Below are 17,895 nucleotides of genomic sequence, written 5' to 3'. Positions count from 1 at the left end.
GTTGTTACTCCACACTTACTCTGTCTATATAACTCATTGTCATAAGTTGAGATTTATTTTTCAAAATCTGAGTCATCCAGATAAATTAATTTAAGCTATAATTTTAAGTTTTCAAACGAGACTTAAAAATATAAAGAGTAACTAACTTAATATATCCTACTTAAATTTAAGTATCATCAAACAAACTCTGTGCATCATTATCTTTCTACCATTATGTTTTCCGACAAATTTCCTTGAGTTTCACTGTCAACCTCCAAATCTCCAATAGCAAATTGAGATAGGAAGCAGATCACCTGCCCCCTCAGTCACTGCAGGGTGGGGTCGGGTTTCGGGTGGGTGGGGCCAGGTTTAGGGTTTAGGATTTAGGGGGCCCACTAACAGTGACTCTGGGGACAGGAAATTCGGGGACATGAGATTCGATCCCATTGAGATATGGAAAAAGATATGGAAAATTCCCAAAAAGCACAGAAAATGACATATCTAGCTTGCCTTGATGGATGGATGACAATTATTTTGGACCGTCAGCTGTCAACTTTTCATGGAATCTCAATCACTTTAACTTTAGAACGAAAATGAACGAAAATTACAGATGTAATTGTTGACAGGATGATGTTTAAGTGTTGAAAGCTGAAACATTAATTAAGAAGACTCAAATTTTCTTTTTAGATACATTTGCTTGTAATATCTTGATTGAAAAGGATATAATATGTTAGGAATATTCCATTTTTTTTGTTAATTATCTGAATCCAGTTATAATATTTGGAAATACGAGGGCACAAATGAAAAATACCGTTTCTTTAAGTATTTCATTTTTCCTTGATAATTTTTTTTAAAAGGACCAAGAGGCGAGAATTTTTTTTTCATAGTAAATAATAAAAAGAAGAAGAAATAGAAAGAATACATGTGGTTTTAGATTAGTAGTAAGATTGGTATGAATTGTACTAATCCGACAATTCAAAATTTAGTATTGTTAGGAATTACATCGATTCTAAATTAGTTTTCATTTTTAATTTGACGCATAGACAAAGGGTATTCTTCTATTAGATTTCTAGTAAAATATAAATAAAAAATAAAAAATATATGAAATTCTTCTATTACATCTAACTTTTAAGATACTCTATCTATTTTTGTAAAATCTTTTTATATTTTACTAGAAAAAAACAAAAGGAAACAAAGAAACTGAATCGTTAGGATCAATAGACCGATCTTACTATCAATAAAAAAATATGTATACTTTCTATTTTTCTCTTCTTTTTTTTATTTACAATTGAAAAACGCCAGTCTAAATAAAATATCACAAACCAAGTAATATAATTTTAATTTGATATATTTTGATTTATCCAAAATTCGGACGGTAGGTTTAAAAAATCTTCTAACATTACATATATTATGTCTTGACAAGTTTGCAAATGGAACTTCACAAAGAAGTTTTCTGACAAAATGAAAAGAGAACTATTAATAATTGAATCCACAAACGATGTTATCAATGTGTTCGATTCTACGAATGAATCCTATTAAAAAATTAGTTCTCAATTTTCTGTAATTTTGATCGGCCAAATGATATCACCATTTGGATAATACAATTTCAATTTGGTATATTTTGATTTGTTGTATTTTCCAACAGCATTAAAAACCAAGAGTTGGTCGGATTTTATATCAATTTCGAATATTTGAAATAGAAAAGTCAATATCCTGAACTTCAAATATTTAAAAAACATATACAACCGAATAGTTTTGTAATTCTGAATGCACACATTCATTAATATTGTAATAATTTAAAGCCCTCCTATATTTGCATTTAGGACTCAAAACACTTCGTGACATTTTCAAACTAATAGTTTATTGTTTGATCAAAAGGTTCATTAGCCCATATAAAGGTTCATTAGCCCATATCCACTCCTATAAATGGATATTTCAGTCCAATCTGATACCAACTAAGAGAGAGATCATTGGTACTTTTAACTGAATTATGAAATTTTTTACTGAGTGAGGCTATGATACTATGCATAGTACGGATTGGTTCGTACTATGAATCAATATCATCATTTTCAATATTTAAATAGTTGATATGAACCGATCAACATGATCTCAATGTACTTGCTGACGAAATATCACATTTTTTACATTTTTTACTATTTTCTAGGTAGGTATAAAATCACTACTTTTGAATGGTCTAGAAATTTCAGATCAAGCAATTTTGTACCCATCTTAAAAAATTATAAAAAATGTAAAATTTGATCTACAAGTACATTTGTACTTTCATGTGGAGATCATTGTTGAACAGTTCATATCGACTGTTTAGACTTTGAAAACGGAGATATTGATCAATAGTACGGACCAATCCGCGCGATGCATAGTACCATAGCCTCACTCATATTTAATTTCAGAAGAGAAATTTCGGCTGAAATTTCAATCAATAATTCCCATTGTGGTACTTATATTTGTACCACTACTGGTACAATAGTTAATAACAGGTTCCGTACCAGTATAAAATATAAAGCAACTTAACAATATCAGAACTACGATTGTACTGTAGATGAAAGAACATAGACACTTCAATAATTAATTGCGTTGAATCAGAAATTTATGTCCAGTCAACTAACTCATACAAACCAGCAAAGCTCTACAAATTACAGGTTTTTGTTTGCAGCTGTTTTTCATGCCTACATAGCAAGGCCCTATTTTCTGGTATCCAAAAATAAACATCCGATTTGATAGAACAGCCAGGACGGGTTACACAAAAAGCTTCATACCAGTATAGCAGTTCCTGCTATCTTTGGATAAGATAAGCAGGAGATAAGAGCCTTAACAAGCTACATTCCTTCGCTTCTGACTAAAACTAGGTCAAATTTTACAAAACATAGGCGTCAATAATAATCAGTTGGGTTGGTTTGTCAAATGTCAACTTACAATCACCTCACACGGGGCGGTATCCTCTACTGTCTCTCATACAAATCCTCGGCCAGAGCTTCTCTCAAGCTCTCAGCAATATTGTACATTGACCACTCACTGTCCAGTGCATGTGCAGGTTGTAACGTCTCAGGTGGGTCCCGCCACAAGTACTTCCCATCATCCTCCGGTTCCTTTGCTAGTTGACACATGTTGTGCAAAACGACACAGGCAATAATAGTCTGAGCAGCATGGTCGAGACCCACGTTAAGGTTTCTAAGTATTTTCCACCGGCCTTTGAGGAGTGAAAGAGCGGGTTCAATGGATGCATCTCGATATTTCGAGAGTTCCGCATCAAAGGCTTCATAGGCTGGATTTGAAGTAGAAGAGGAAGAGGGAGAGGAAGAGAAAGGGGTAAGGAGAAATGTGAGGAGAGGGAATGATGGGTCACCGGCAAGGTAGGGTTGTAGCTTTTGGCCATCTAGGGTTAAAATGGGCTCGTTGAATAGTTTGCCGGAAGAGGCACGCTGGTAGAGGCTACTTTCCCGGAGATGTGATGCCGGGTCAGCAGATCCGGGTGCACGCACACATGCATCAATGAAAACCCGGCGGTGATCAGCCACGGCCTGGAGAAGAACAGACGGGAAAGGACGGCTCGGGGACAGTAAGGTTGGGTCAGGTGCAGCATCCCGCAACTGGACAGGTGAAGAAATTATAGATCCGATTAAATTGGGGAGGGGAGTGTGGCGGGATGAAGAGGATGAAGAAGGGGGCAAGGGTTTGATAAATTGGGAGTAGAAAGTGGTAGAGAGGAGGCGGGTTAGGGAATGTGTGCAGCGGGAGATGAGGGAAGGTGGCAAGGAAGTGGTGCGGGAAAGTGCACGGGATGAGAGGCCACGGCAGAGCCGGGAGAGAGCTAGGGACAAGGCGCGGTCAGGAGGGAGATGAACAGGGAAAGGGGAATGGGGGATGAGGGAATTGAGAAGTGAATTGAAAAGGGAGAAGGAGAGACCAAAGTAGGAGCGGAAGCGAGCGTCGCGAGTTGCAGGGTCGAGAGAGTAGATGGGGTCGGAGGAGAGGGGACGGAGGGAGGCGGGGACGAGAGAAGGGGAAGGGGAGGGGAGAGCGACGGAGGGGGAGGAGAGGAGGGAGGAGGAAATGGCGGAGGCGAGAGCGAAGAAGAGGAGAGGGAAGGTGGAGGGAGAGGTGAGGGAGGAGGAAGAGGAGGGGTCGGGGATGGGGTCAAGGTAGCTCTGGAGTTGGAGTAGATTGGAGAGTAACAGGAGCAAGGAGGGATCAATCTCCATTTGTTTTTGGTCGCTCTTCTCCGACGGCGGCAGGATTGGAGATGAAGGTAGGTCGTGCGGGAATCGTACTATGTTTCGCGAACGGAGAGGAGAGAGCAGCTGTGAAGAGACTGGACTCTGGAGTGAGAGTTGGGAATACTGGGCCGAAACCTGGGCCCAACTAAGTCCATAAAAGGGTTTTTGGTTTTCTCTCTGGCAGACTGTTTGGGTAGAAAAACCAAAGCAATTTTCTCTTTCCATTTTTAGAACAATGTGAAATTATTTTAAATAAATTAAAGTTGGCATTTGATAGAATGGCAAAGGGTACGAGGCATATAAGAAGACCACAATCAAGTGACAAAAATAATTTTACCACAGAGTGAGTTTGTTTGTTGATTACACTTCAATAATTACTACCCCAAATGCATGTATTTATTTCTAAAGAAAGACATGAGAAGTGAACGCAAAAGCTAGACTATAGAAATGAATTCAAAAATTAGACAAATGATGATGTACGGTACAGTTTTTTTACCATGATGCACCATCAGAACGAATGAATTTGTGTTGATATTTGCAAGTCAGCGAAAAAATGAAATTTACAGACTATCAAGTGACAGTTTTGTATCATCCTTCCAATTTACAAAGGAGCTAATAATCTACAATAACAAAATTGAATCAATCAGATTTGTCAGACAACTATAAATGTAAAGGAAGACATTTTTCTATATAAATTATTTCAATGAAAACCAAAAACTACCTGATTTGCATGCTGTTCCACTATGGATTCGATCAGTAGTACAATTTGTATGGAAACAAACTTCCAATTACTATACACCCCTCTTCCAAGAACAAAATTTAGCAATTTCCTATTCAGTACCGGAGTTTACACGGACCGACACTTTCCTCAACTAATTAACTTCCCCAAAATAGAACCCATTTCTGTACTCACAGATTCACGCATACACCTGTCGAACAACATTTTATAGTTACAAACCATCTCAATTTCAACCTTGTCAAAATCAGGATCAGTGAGATCCATCCACTCCTTGGATCTCCCTTCTACACAAATTCCATAAAGAAGTGAAAGAAAAGTAATACATGATGGTATAAAACCTTTACCGGCCATATCATCTCTAAACTCCAAAGCTTTTCTAAGCATATTATATCTACAGAGAGAAAATATAATCGAACTAGTCAAGAGCCCACGCGTTGCTGTGGGAATTGACAATATTACATTAATTTTCTATAATATTTAATTTGTGCTAGATTTATGAAAATATTTCAATAAGAAGTTAAATATAAAACACCTTAATTAGTAACTTCTCTAACAGAGACTAAGGATAACATTAGAGCTTGGTAATAAATTATTTATCTACAATGTTAGCAATTAAGTTTAGTAAGGTATAAGAATAATCTTAGAGCTTGTACGGCATAAGGATAACCTTAGATCACGTGCAACATAAGTATAGAGGGATTGATAGTATTACATTATAGTAATTTTAAAATTAAGATGACATATTGCTAATTATGAACTCTTCATTTTCTCCTTTTGGATACTATCTGTTGTTCTTTCTTTAGTTTCTTAGTTGTGAAAATTAGACTTATTTGAGTTAGTGATATATATTTTTTTTTTCTGACAACCTTAGTTATAGTTTTAAAGAAAATATTTGACAAAAACTTTTGTGTTTTAAATTGTAGCATTAAGAATAAAAATATGAGATCAAGAATGATCAATATTAAAGCTTAATGACATAACTCATATATCAAATCTACAATAAAAGAAGCATATAAAATTGAATAGATTGAATACCATAATCAGTAGCTAAGAAATAGGACCATGATTGTTTGGGGAATAATGCGGTGGGAATTAATAGTATTGTATTATTGTAATATTTCAATGTATGAAAATTAAAATAACATGTTGCCATTTATGAGCTCTTGAGCTTTTTCTTTTTGGAAACTATATTTTCTCTCTTCTTCAATTTCTTAATTATGGAACCTTTTCATTTATAAAGGCATCAAAATTACAAGAGTGAAAGTAAAATAAATAGAAAAGACAACTTATAAAACATAGATATTGCATTGTAAAATGTTCAAATTAAACCCAAATTTGGTTTTCAAAATTGTTATATTCTGCATGTTCAACCGCACGAACGGTAGTATGTAAAACAAGATCGATTGGTTCGGTTCTTTCTTTAACAGGTAGCTTCACCAAACACTAAAAACAATCAAACAAATAAGATTTATAGTTAGATATTAGTTTACAAAATTGTTATATTTTGCACGTTCAACCGCACGAACATCACTATGCAAAACAAGATCTGTTTAGTTAGATATATGACTAAATAAATATTTAGATAAATAAGAAAATATATTTACAACAGTGTACATCCATCCCTTTACATTTGAAACATTATATTGAAATGCACACCTTTAAAAAAAGGAAATGAAATTTTAGTCCCTAGAAAGATCTAAATGTCCTTTATACCCCTCCCTTCCACAATTACTTCAAAATATTTCCAAACTACACTATTTTTTTTTATCTACATGTTTTGTGTACACTCTAAAAGGCATTAGAGTACACGGAGATAATTCATAATTTCATAAATTTACTTTTTTCATACTATAATTATATAATTTTTTTCCCAAAGGATGTAATATGAGCTTCAATGTTTCCTGGGAGCACACATGTTTTTCCACTTTAGTATCAAAGAGACAAATCCCTTACTTGAACTCCAACATAGCTGGTTCTAATTATCATACGTCCTAGTTCAACATAAAAAATGAAAATCGAACCAACAATAACATTCTCAATTTCTGCTCATCTCTCTAATTCAAACATCAAAACCCAATACAAAAATGATCAATTTCAATCAAAAGAACAAACTGTAGAACGGAATTGTTTTTGCTTCTGAATGCACTGGAACCCACTTGTAAGCTATTTGTTTCTGGTTTTGTATCAGTTCTGCATTATCACAAATTAGGTTTGTGTCTTTTATTAATTAGCTAGTCAGCATGAACCGGCCTATATAGCATCTAGTACACAATGTAATTACAATGAACAACTCAAGAGGAATAACAATTGCCCTTCCTAAGTTCCAAAAATCACCAAAGCACTTACCTTAATCACTCAGATTACCACCAAAATCATCATCGCCATCATCATCCATACCATCATCGCCGTCATCTTGATCCATACCTTCACTGTCCAAATCATTATCATATCCTTCTTCAATCTGAGCAAGCTCAGATTGAACTCTCTCCAAAATCTCTCCTTTCCTTGACTCTAGCTCCATCTGAAACTCCATGCGCATACTCTCCAGTTCTTTCGCTTGTCTCTTTCTGTTGTTCTCCATTCTCTCACATACCTCACCAAATTTCTTCACTGAGTCAGCCAAAACAACATAACCCGACTGCCTATTACCATTCATGCCATCATCATTCATACCATCACGGCCACTGCCACCATCATTGTCATCGTCTCCTTCTGACCCAGTATCCCCTGGCCCCTCTCCAAACACATACTCTCCATTGTCTTCCCCAAATCTCAGGTTGGACATTTCTCTCTCTCTCGCCTCCTCTTAGAGTGATCTGTACCCATTAATTCATCCATCTTTGCAAAGTATACCCACTTACTACAACTGGAGCCACTGGAATTCGGGCCAAAGACTTGAGCTTTTTCCTTCTCATACCTCTTCTTCAGCACATCCACCTGGTTGCGACAATCCGGTTCAGAATACCTTGTCCCTGACACCTCATTCACTAACCTGACAACCTTGGGCCACTGGTCAGAGTGGAGCTTGCGCCTCCCGTTGGATAGAAACCGGTCACCCCACGCCTATACAGTGAAAAGTGGATTCTTTCGACCAATCAGCTAGTACAGGAGGGGGAGCTTTGGTACGAGCGACGAATTCGAAATCCTGATCATACCTATTGACGCGGCGGCGCTTGAGAAGGATTTCAGGCGAAAAATCGATTTGATTTTGTTGGTTTTGTGGTGGTTCCTCATCGGAGGATGAAGAGGGCGAGGAGGTCGAGTTGAGCTAGTTACCCCCGTCGGAGTCGGGTTGAGGCGGAAGGATGCAGAGATTACCAGGGTGGTAATCGAAACCTTCATCAGGCAGCGCGCCATCGAGCTAGGTTAGTGTTTTTCTTGGAGGAGATAGCAAAAAGAGAGAAAAAGAATCCGAAGAGAGAAAAGAGTGAGGAATCTTCTAGAGGAGCGGTGGAACTGAAATACTGAATAGAGGAAAGCAAAAGGAGAAAGACGCGTTTTCAGTGCGTCGGGAAAGGAGAAAGGTAGAAAAAAAAGAGACAATTTTCATGCAGTTTATGTAGTTTAGTATGTAGCGAGTTAGTTTATAATTAATTTTAGACTTATACACAAACGGATGCATAAAATGGATGTATAATATCTCATATTCAAGACAATAGTTTACAACAGTTGGATTTGCTAGATGGAAGGCTGAAATCGTTTCTGGACATATATACCATTCAGTCCCCTTTATTTCAACGTGCTATTATAGGAGTCCTGATTATGCACTGCATCCCTGTGGTCCCACCTGTCAGCCACCATTTGCATGAGCACATTCAAAATCGCAATCCCTGCGTGCCTTTCAATTGGGAAAGACTTCAACAATCCGTTTATTGCATAATGTAATGTAGCATTTTTGGAGTACACTTGTTAATTAACATACACTGTGATTGGAATAAAAATTAACGAGAATAGATTTCAATATCCATCAAATCCATCAAAGTGTTTGGTGAACTTAACTTCAAAATCCATCAAATAGGTTTCAAATGACGAATTCGAACCGTTGAAATCCGTCTATCTTACAAGTGATGCATCTACATGTGAAAATTTTAAATGTTCGAATTAATTTAGTATAAAGTCAAGCGGTAAAAACGTTCAAAAAATAAATGCACTAAAATTAATTTATTAACCTTTTAATTTTGACCGATTGACTTTATACTAAATTAATTCAAATGTTTAAAATTTTCACATGTAGAAGCATCACTCGCAAGATAAGCAGGTTCTAACGGTTTGAATTCGTCATTTGAAACAGATTTAATAAGTTTTGGAGTCAAGCTCACCAAACACTTTGGTAAGCTTAAGCACAACTAAACTAGTTCTATTCATAATATAATATATATATACAAGTATATTGGTCAAATATTAAGTTTCAGAAAGTAATAGTGAAAAAGAACAAACATTAATTATATCTATACCAGTAAAGGATATCTACAATAAGAGAAAATCCCATGACGGTTCAGCTAAATCTTAAACCTAAGTATAGATCTGTTTGATTATACCTTGTTGTGACAAGATGGTATGACTTGAGGTCATTACTTCTTAGGCATGACTTGAGGTCAGATAAAACAAGCTTAAAGCAAAAGGTGCTTACTTCACTTGAAATGAGTAAATTAATATATTCATTTGTGATAAGGAACAAAAGATCAGAACCTTGCGCTTGTATGATTTGCCCCTCAATCATTCATCAATGATAAAACCAACCTGTCAATTTAAAAAAACTTTACAGTAAACATAAGAAAACTACATCTTAGACCTTTTAGTTCACATTGCAGAATGATAATATGAGTACCTTATCAAGCAGTCTCTTTGGGGCTTGAAAAGCTTGTTGTCTAGCCCATTGGTGAAATAAGTGAGACACAGTCAGAGGAAGGTACTTTCTGAAACATTGCCTCTTCACGCACATAAGGTAAGCCACCAACTGGGCAATTTTATCAAATGAAGTTTCCCATCAAGCTTTGCACTATGATTCAAATAATCACGGTAGTGTACTGGTTCTCAAACTGTATACTGTTTCAAGTGCTACCAATTAGGTTTTGTACCAGTGCAGTCACCTAGGAATCAGTATTTTCAAATCTTTTTCCTTAATTTCCAGCACAACCATATCCAATTCCAATTTTGAAAATTAGAAATTAAGGAAAACAACCAAACTTTCCTTTACTCAATTCGAAAGGTAATTATTTGTTTAAAAAATAGAAGAGGAGAAACACAATGAAGGGAAGAATGAGGAGAAAGGTACAAGGTGCTAGCTGCCAGACCTTGTAATTTCTTGCCCATCTTCTCCACCTCTTTCCCCTCCCCGCCTTAAATAAGAAAAAAGATCAAACGTCAGAAAAATAAAACTAGAACAATAAAGGCAAAGCTTCAACCAGTTATAACCCCATTCTTCTCCAATGGAGAATAAAACAAACCAGCAAATAGACCGGGTAAACATGGATCAACATTCTCTAAGATCATAGATTCTGAAAATCATAAGAAAAGAAGATAGAAAAAGTAAAATGAAGAAGCTAACCTTGGAGAAGTCGCTGCAGCATTCGCCTTGAAGAGGAAGACAGCGAGAGAGAGAGTGTATGGAGACACTTTCTCTCACTGGCTATTCTCTCACGGCAATGTGTGAGAGTAGTGAAGACAGCTGTCTTTGCCAGGAAGACGCGACGAAAGTCTTGGTTGAGAAGACGCAACAGAGCAAACATGTGTGCAGGAACAGAGAAAAAGGGGAGAGGAAGACGCGTATTTGCGCCGAGGAAGGATAAAGGAGGAGCGCGTGGGGAAAGATGAAGAAAGTGAGGTGACCTGGTAGGAGAAAAAGGGGTATCGGGGAAGGAGAGAGAAAAAAAAAATGCATTTTCTGCATTGGAAAGGAAAAAAAAAAAAGGAGTAAACGCGGGGAAGAAATCAAGAGTCAAGACGGACAGAGAAAACGCGAAGACTTTTGACTAAAACAACTTTTACGTAGTTTTTTGGCGAGTACGTTTTGAATTAAATTTAAACTTTTATTTGTTTGACAACATGAAATATACGTATAAAATCTAAATATTTAATTAAAGGCTGAGATTGAAATATATTTTTGATGAGTGGCTGAGATCAACTCAATGAAGGGCTCAGATTTTGTCTGGGTGAATAGGTGCTTGAAGACTAAAATTTTCAACGTGGCATTATAGTATATATATATATATATAGAGAGATGGGCTATGGTGCATTGCAATGCATAGACCATGGTGTGCATTGGACCATAAATCACCGATTCAAAGTCCAAATGACCGATCCAAACCGTTCATCTTGTTCTCCATATTAATATCTGCTTGGAGACCAAATTTTACATTTTTTGGAATTTTTTTACTGTTTATTAAGCCACTTTGAAAATCGCTGATCCAACGGTGACTGTTTGGAACAGTAAAATCAGAAGCCACCGTTGGATCAGCGATTTTAAAAGTGGCTTAATAAATAGTAAAAAAATTCCAAAAAATATAAAATTTGATCTCCAAGCACATATTAATATGGAGAACAAGATGAACGGTTTGGATCGGTCATTTGGACTTTGAATCGGTGATTTATGGTCCAATGCACACCATGGCCTATGCATTGCAATGCACCATAGCCCATCTCTATATATATATATATATATATATATATATATATATATATATATATATATATATATATATACTGAGTACTGATACTGATACTGATTATCAATAAATTATGACTATTTTTGTAATTTTTTTATTTAGTTGTGGATATTAATTAAAAAATTCGGTCCACACTGCGTTAATGAGTTTCGAATCCCTCTCAACCTCCAGTACCCTCTCCAAGTCTCCAACCACTCTCACTCTAGTAAACACTCAAATTTCCCCATATCGATCATCGTTTCAGAGCTCCCTACAAGCCCCAATCGATCCAACTGATTGCCTCTCTCTTTTTCTTGGATCCATGGTGACTGTGGCAGTAGATGTAGCCATCGCAGGACGGTTTGCCTCAACAATCATCAGTAAGCTAATCGACAAAGCATCCACCTACTTTAAAGACCAGAAAGCATGGCAATCCGGCATGAAGGACGAGGTGAAGCGCCTTTCTGACTCCCAGCTTCAGGTCATGACTCTCGTCTACGCGGCAGAGAGAGGTGATCTACAAGGGGACCCCAACCCAGCTCTGGTGGAATGGCTGGGCAAGCTCCGGGATGCAGTCGAGGACGCCGATAATGTGCTCGATGAGCTGGAGTACCAGCGTCTAGAGGAGGAGGCAGATGAACCTCCTGCAAAAAAGTTACTGAAGAGGATTGCGAAGTTTGGAGTGCGGGCGGTTCAGCAGGATGATGTGCTGAAGAGATTGAGAGAAGTGGTGAAGACTTTTGATGAACTTGTTGCTGGTCTGGGCACCTTTACTCAGGTTGTTACCTTTTCGCCATGCTTTTAAATTGATTCTTCTTTGAGTTTCATCTTTATGGTACTCAAACAAGACTACTTGATTGGATGAGGAATTCTTGTTATTGATCGATCTGGCTCCTTGTTTGAACTACAACACATAATAAGTTCAACCAAATATAATTTCTCCAAATGAGAGTAGTTTCTCATGGCAATATTACCGGTTTTTTTATTAATAGAAATAAAATAAATTAAATATTTAAAAAGAACACTACTTTTGAGTTTTTTCGAAAACTAAGTAGATCGGGTTCTGTAAACCCGTCCCACCGGACGGGTCTAATTGACCCGTCCCGGTTAATCGGATTAGCCGTTAACCAACATCACGAAAAAAAAAAAAAATTCCCGGACGGGTTTAAGCATCCCGTCCCGGGCCTTGAAAAAAAAAAGAAAAAAAAAAAAGAAATCTGGACGGGTTAAGTAACCCCGTCCATAATTTCAAAGATTTTATATTATATTATTATATTATATTATATTATTATATTATATTATATTATATTATTATATTATATTATATTATTATATTATATTATATTATATTATATTATATTATGATTTTATATATATTATATTTTTTTGTTTTTTATATTATATTATTATATTAATATACTTATATATATATATTATATTATGAATAGAACTAGTTTAGTTGTGCTTAAGTTCACCAAAGTGTTTGGTGAGCTTAACTTCAAAACTTATTAAATCGGTTTCAAATGACGAATCCAAACCGTTAGAACCTGCCTATCTTGCGAGTGATGCGTCTACATGTGAAAATTTTAAACATTTGAATTAATTTAGTATAAAGTCAATCGGTCAAGATTAAAAGATTAATAAATTAATTTTAGTGCATTTATTTTTTGAACTTTTTTTTACCGCTTGACTTTATACTAAATTAATTTGAACGTTTAAAATTTTCACATGTAGATGCATCACTCGCAAGATAAGCAGGTTCTAACGGTTTGGATTCGTCATTTGAAACCGATTTAATAAGTTTTGGAGTTAAGCTCACCAAACACTTTGGTGAACTTAACCACAACTAAACTAGTTCTATTCATAATATAATATATATATATAAGTATATTAATATAATATATATAAAATCATAATATAATATAATATAATATAATATAATAATATAATAATATAATATAATAATATAATATAATAATATAATAATATAATATAATAATATAATATAATATAATAATATAATATAATATAATATAATAATATAATATAATATAATATAATATAAAATCTTTGAAATTCTGGACGGGGTTACTTAACCGTCCAGATTTCTTTTTTTCTTTTTTTTCAAGGCCCGGGACAGGATGCTTAAACCCGTCCAGGAATTTTTTTTTTTTTTCGTGATGTTGGTTAACGGCTAATCCGATTAACCGGGACGGGTCAATTAGACCCGTCCGGTGGGACGGGTTTACAGAACCCGATCTACTTAGTTTTCGAAAAAACTCAAAAGTAGTGTTCTTTTTAAATATTTTATTTATTTTATTTCTATTAATAAAAAAATTCGGGGCAATATTACTTGGGAAAAAGTGCATGTGAGGAGGCCAGCCTTTTTTCTTTTAATTATTATGTCCGGGTTCACACTGAAGAAGGATTAATTGGATGAATGGTAATTGTATTGATGGTTTTTCTTTGTTTAAACTAAAATACATCATAAGTCCGCAGAAAATTAATTCCTGCAATACTAATTTCTTCAAATTAGGCCTTCATATTTCAGATGACAACATTGATAAGAGAAGTAGCATGTCAAGACCATTTTTTTATGCCAATAAACATGTGGGCTGTAGACAGAAATCTTAATAAGTAGCACACGAGTGCATTTTAAACAAAATACGCTCCTTTGCAATTGAAGGGGGGACAAAGGGAAGGAGACTGTATAGTTTCTATTAGAGAAAGTTTGAGACTATTTTGACAAATGTGTTCATAATAAAAGGACTCTTTTTTGGGTTCAGGATTAGCCCTATTTTGTTTCATAAAGTCATATCCAATAATTTTATGAAGATCGTTATCTTTTAAAGTTTAGCATTTATCCCTTTTTTTTTCCCTTGCCATTCAAAATATTATTTGACAGACTGGAATCTCTTTTCAGGTTCTTAGTTGGTTAGATGGGCGTACTGCTACAGAGGTGAGGGGAGAGAAAGGCCGAGAAACTGGCAGGATATTTACAGAGGATGAATTCTTTGGTAGGAAGAAAGAAAAACAGATGGTCATACACTGGTTGAATAACTCTGAATCAAAGATAATTTCAGTCTTTTCAATTGTTGGAGTTGGTGGTGTTGGAAAGACAGCTCTTGCGCAAAACCTTTTTGATCATCCAGGACTTGATTTCCAAATTAAGATGTGGGTATGTGTATCTACCTCTTTTGAGGAAAAGGCTATTATAATGAAAATGCTGGAGTCATTAACAAAAGAAAAACACGAGTTTACTACTCTTGATGCTGCTCAAAGCATTCTGAAGGAGAAGATAACTGGCAAGAAATTTTTGCTTGTCCTCGATGATGTATGGAATGATGAAGAGAGAGAGAAATGGAACAAAGTGATGGCCCCTTTAAAATATGGCTTTGCGGGAAGCAAGATCCTCTTGTCTACAAGGATGAAGTCAGTAGCAAATACAGTTGCAAAAGTGGTTGGTGAAACTAAGAGGTCTCTTAACTTAAACAGTTTAGAAGAGTGGGATAATCTATTGCTCTTTGAGAAATATGCCTTTGCCGGTTTCAACCCAAATGAGTATGCAAGATTGCGGTTGATTGGTAACAAGATAGCTAAGAAACTAAGGGTACCTCTTGCAGTGAAGACCATTGGTGGGATGCTGAACTATAAACTGGAGGAAGAATACTGGAGCAGAGTTTTGGAAGATGGGGCACTTAACTTGGACAAAGGAACTGATGGCATAAAAGCAGCTATTAGGTTGAGCTATGAGCACCTCCCACCTGAGTTCAAACCTTGCTTCAGGTACTGTAGCATATTCCCTCCAGATCATGAGTTTGATAAAGGCAAATTGGTGGATGTGTGGATTTCCATCGGCCTAATTCCCGAAGGCGAGAAGAGTCAGGAGGAATTAGCGAGCGATCTCTTTGATACTCTTGTGCGAAAATCCTTTTTTGAACCTAAGGCCTCATACTACAGTATGCACGATCTTTTACATGAGCTTGCACAGATTCTTTCGAAGAATGAGTGCTTACGAGTTGTCAGTAATGATCCAATTCAAATTCCACAAAGCATTCGTCATTTGTCCTTAAGGACAAATAACATACTGGTGCTTAAAAATCTTTCAGAGCTGAAGTACCTGAGAACTCTTTTGTTATTTTGTGAAATTGAGGATGCTGAGTTAACAGGTGCCATTGATACTGCTCTGAAAGGGTTGAAAACAATCCGATGGTTGGAATTATCATCTAAATGGCTTCGTGATTTTCCCAAATCTATAGGTGATCTCGTCCACCTTCGTTGTTTGAGCATAACGAGAACAGATATACCCAAGTTGTCTCAATGTGTATGCTCACTTTATCATTTGCAAATCCTAGAGTTCATAAACAATCCCTCCTTCGACCACTCAGAAGGGAGTATTCCAGCTGACATTTGCAAGCTTTCAAAACTAAAGAGGCTGCATCTTCCCTCAGGTGCTATTTCAACCATTCCGCGCATTGGGAAACTGAGTTCTCTTCAACAGCTAATGGATTATAGTGTGAAAGGTGAGGCGGGGTATGATATAAGCGAGCTAGAAATGATGTCAGAGCTTCGTGAATTGGTGATCACCAATCTTGAGAATGTGAGAAGTACAGAAGAAGCTTCTAAAGCCAAGCTACACTCGAAGAAACATCTTCATTATATTTCACTGAGTTGGGGTCATGGTATTGCGAATATAGAAGGCAGGAATGAGATGGACAAGGAAGTTGCTGATTGCCTCCAGCCAGGTTTGAACCTTACAAATCTGTTATTGAATGGCTATAGGGCCATTAATCTGCCAAATTGGTTGAGACATCAAATTGTTCCCAATGTGACTTCTATCAACTTAGCCTACTGCAGCAGTTTAGAGAGGCTTCCTCCTTTTGGGCAACTTCCGTACCTTAAATTTCTCACCCTAGAAAAACTGATCGCATTGAAGGAAATTGGCTTGGAGTTCTATGGGTCCAGCCAATCTGGCAACACATTTCCTGCATTGGAAAATCTCGACCTTTTGATTCAGTTGGATGAGTGGAGAGAGGACACTCAAAGCGAAAAATGGTTTCCACGTCTGAAAATACTTCGGGTACATGGCTGCCCCAGCCTGAAGAAATTGCCACCCATTCCCACTTCTCTGAAAGAGCTCAAGTTAATGTTTTTAGGGACAACTACACTTCCTGAATTTAAACAGAAGAATGGGGAATGTAACACCAATCAAGGCCCATGGTCTCTCTCTTCATTGTATATTTATGGATGCTCAAAGCTAACCTCCCTAAAATCAGGATTTTTCATGCACCTTGAACAACTTGCATCTCTTGAGAATCTCAATATCTGCAACTGTGCCGAACTAGTTCAACTGCCATTAGATGGATTTAGAGAGCTCATCTGTCTAAAATCACTTAGGATCGACAATTGCAGGAGACTCTTTTTGCTGCCTCTGTTGCTACCCAAAAACTTCTTCCCTCCATCTATTCAACGGCTTATGCTGCACTCTTGTGGTGACCTTGTCGCGTGTTTACCCCAATTACTACTAGACCTTTCTTTGCTTTGTTCTCTAGAGCTGGTGAATTGTGCTAATCTTATATCATTACCCTCGGCAAATGTGCTGCAGAGTTTAACATCACTTAAGGAGCTAAAGATACACAATTGCGAGGGACTGAAATCGCTCGGTGGTTTAGAAGGCATCCTAACCTTAAAGGTCTTGGTGATCAAAACATGTCCAAATCTTGCAACAAAATCACCGCTGGATTCCATCGAACAGTCCTCAAGAAATAGACTGTCAATGGCACTTGACCAGCTAGACATAGACCAACCAGAGATTTTACTTGCATTGCCTAACATACACGTTACAAGGTTATTGGAGATAAGTGGCTCCCATGGCATAAATTTGTTGCCAGAGCAGTGGTTACTACAAAACGGGGCCTCTCTCCGATATATGGGTCTATTGGATTTGAGGTCAGTGGAGACATTGCCTGATAGCTTACAAAGCCTCCCGAGCTTGAGGGTTTTGGTGCTACACAATGCTTATAAGTTGACGAGGCTTCCTGAGTTGCCAAGGTCATTGGAAGTTCTAGAGATTTTAGGGTGCAGTGAGGAATTGGATGGGAGATTGAAGGAGGGTGGTCTAGATTATGATAAAATCCGGCACCTTGATGTGACAGTTTTGGGAGTTGGAAGTCAATCAATAATTAGTCAGTTAATTAGTTAAGAGTATTACATTTGAATTTCCAAATTATGTTTCACTTTGTAAATTTTTTAATGTAATTTACTTCTAACACGAATATTTTTGTTTTCTTTTCTTGGTTGA

General features: G+C 36.6%; 3 protein-coding genes across 3 annotated transcripts; 1 reads left to right on the top strand and 2 right to left on the bottom strand.

Moving 5' to 3' along the window:
- Positions 1-2,511: 2,511 nt before the first annotated feature.
- On the bottom strand, positions 2,512-4,288 carry LOC144553310 (PIF / Ping-Pong family of plant transposase). Its single transcript, XM_078301408.1, has one exon. The coding sequence runs from the start codon at positions 4,194-4,196 to the stop codon at positions 2,937-2,939; it is 1,260 nt and encodes a 419-aa protein (XP_078157534.1). The 5' UTR covers positions 4,197-4,288; the 3' UTR covers positions 2,512-2,936.
- Positions 4,289-7,297: 3,009 nt separating this feature from the next.
- Positions 7,298-8,307, bottom strand: LOC144552500 (uncharacterized). The gene is made up of 3 exons (XM_078300477.1): positions 8,269-8,307; positions 7,773-8,013; positions 7,298-7,686 (listed from the first exon to the last, which is right to left on the bottom strand). Exons 1-3 carry the CDS (start codon positions 8,305-8,307, stop codon positions 7,298-7,300), a joined length of 669 nt encoding a protein of 222 aa, XP_078156603.1.
- A 3,512-nt stretch (positions 8,308-11,819) lies between these two features.
- Positions 11,820-17,895, top strand: LOC144552722 (putative disease resistance protein RGA3). The gene is made up of 2 exons (XM_078300716.1): positions 11,820-12,372; positions 14,518-17,895. The coding sequence occupies exons 1-2, from the start codon at positions 11,917-11,919 to the stop codon at positions 17,794-17,796; spliced, it is 3,735 nt and encodes a 1,244-aa protein (XP_078156842.1). The 5' UTR covers positions 11,820-11,916; the 3' UTR covers positions 17,797-17,895.

Source organism: Carex rostrata, chromosome 4 (genome assembly GCF_964058835.1).
Source record: "Carex rostrata chromosome 4, lpCarRost1.2, whole genome shotgun sequence".
Lineage (NCBI taxonomy): Eukaryota > Viridiplantae > Streptophyta > Magnoliopsida > Poales > Cyperaceae > Carex > Carex rostrata.
Note: the sequence above shows the minus strand (reverse complement) of the source record. Positions and strands in the feature narration are given on the sequence as shown.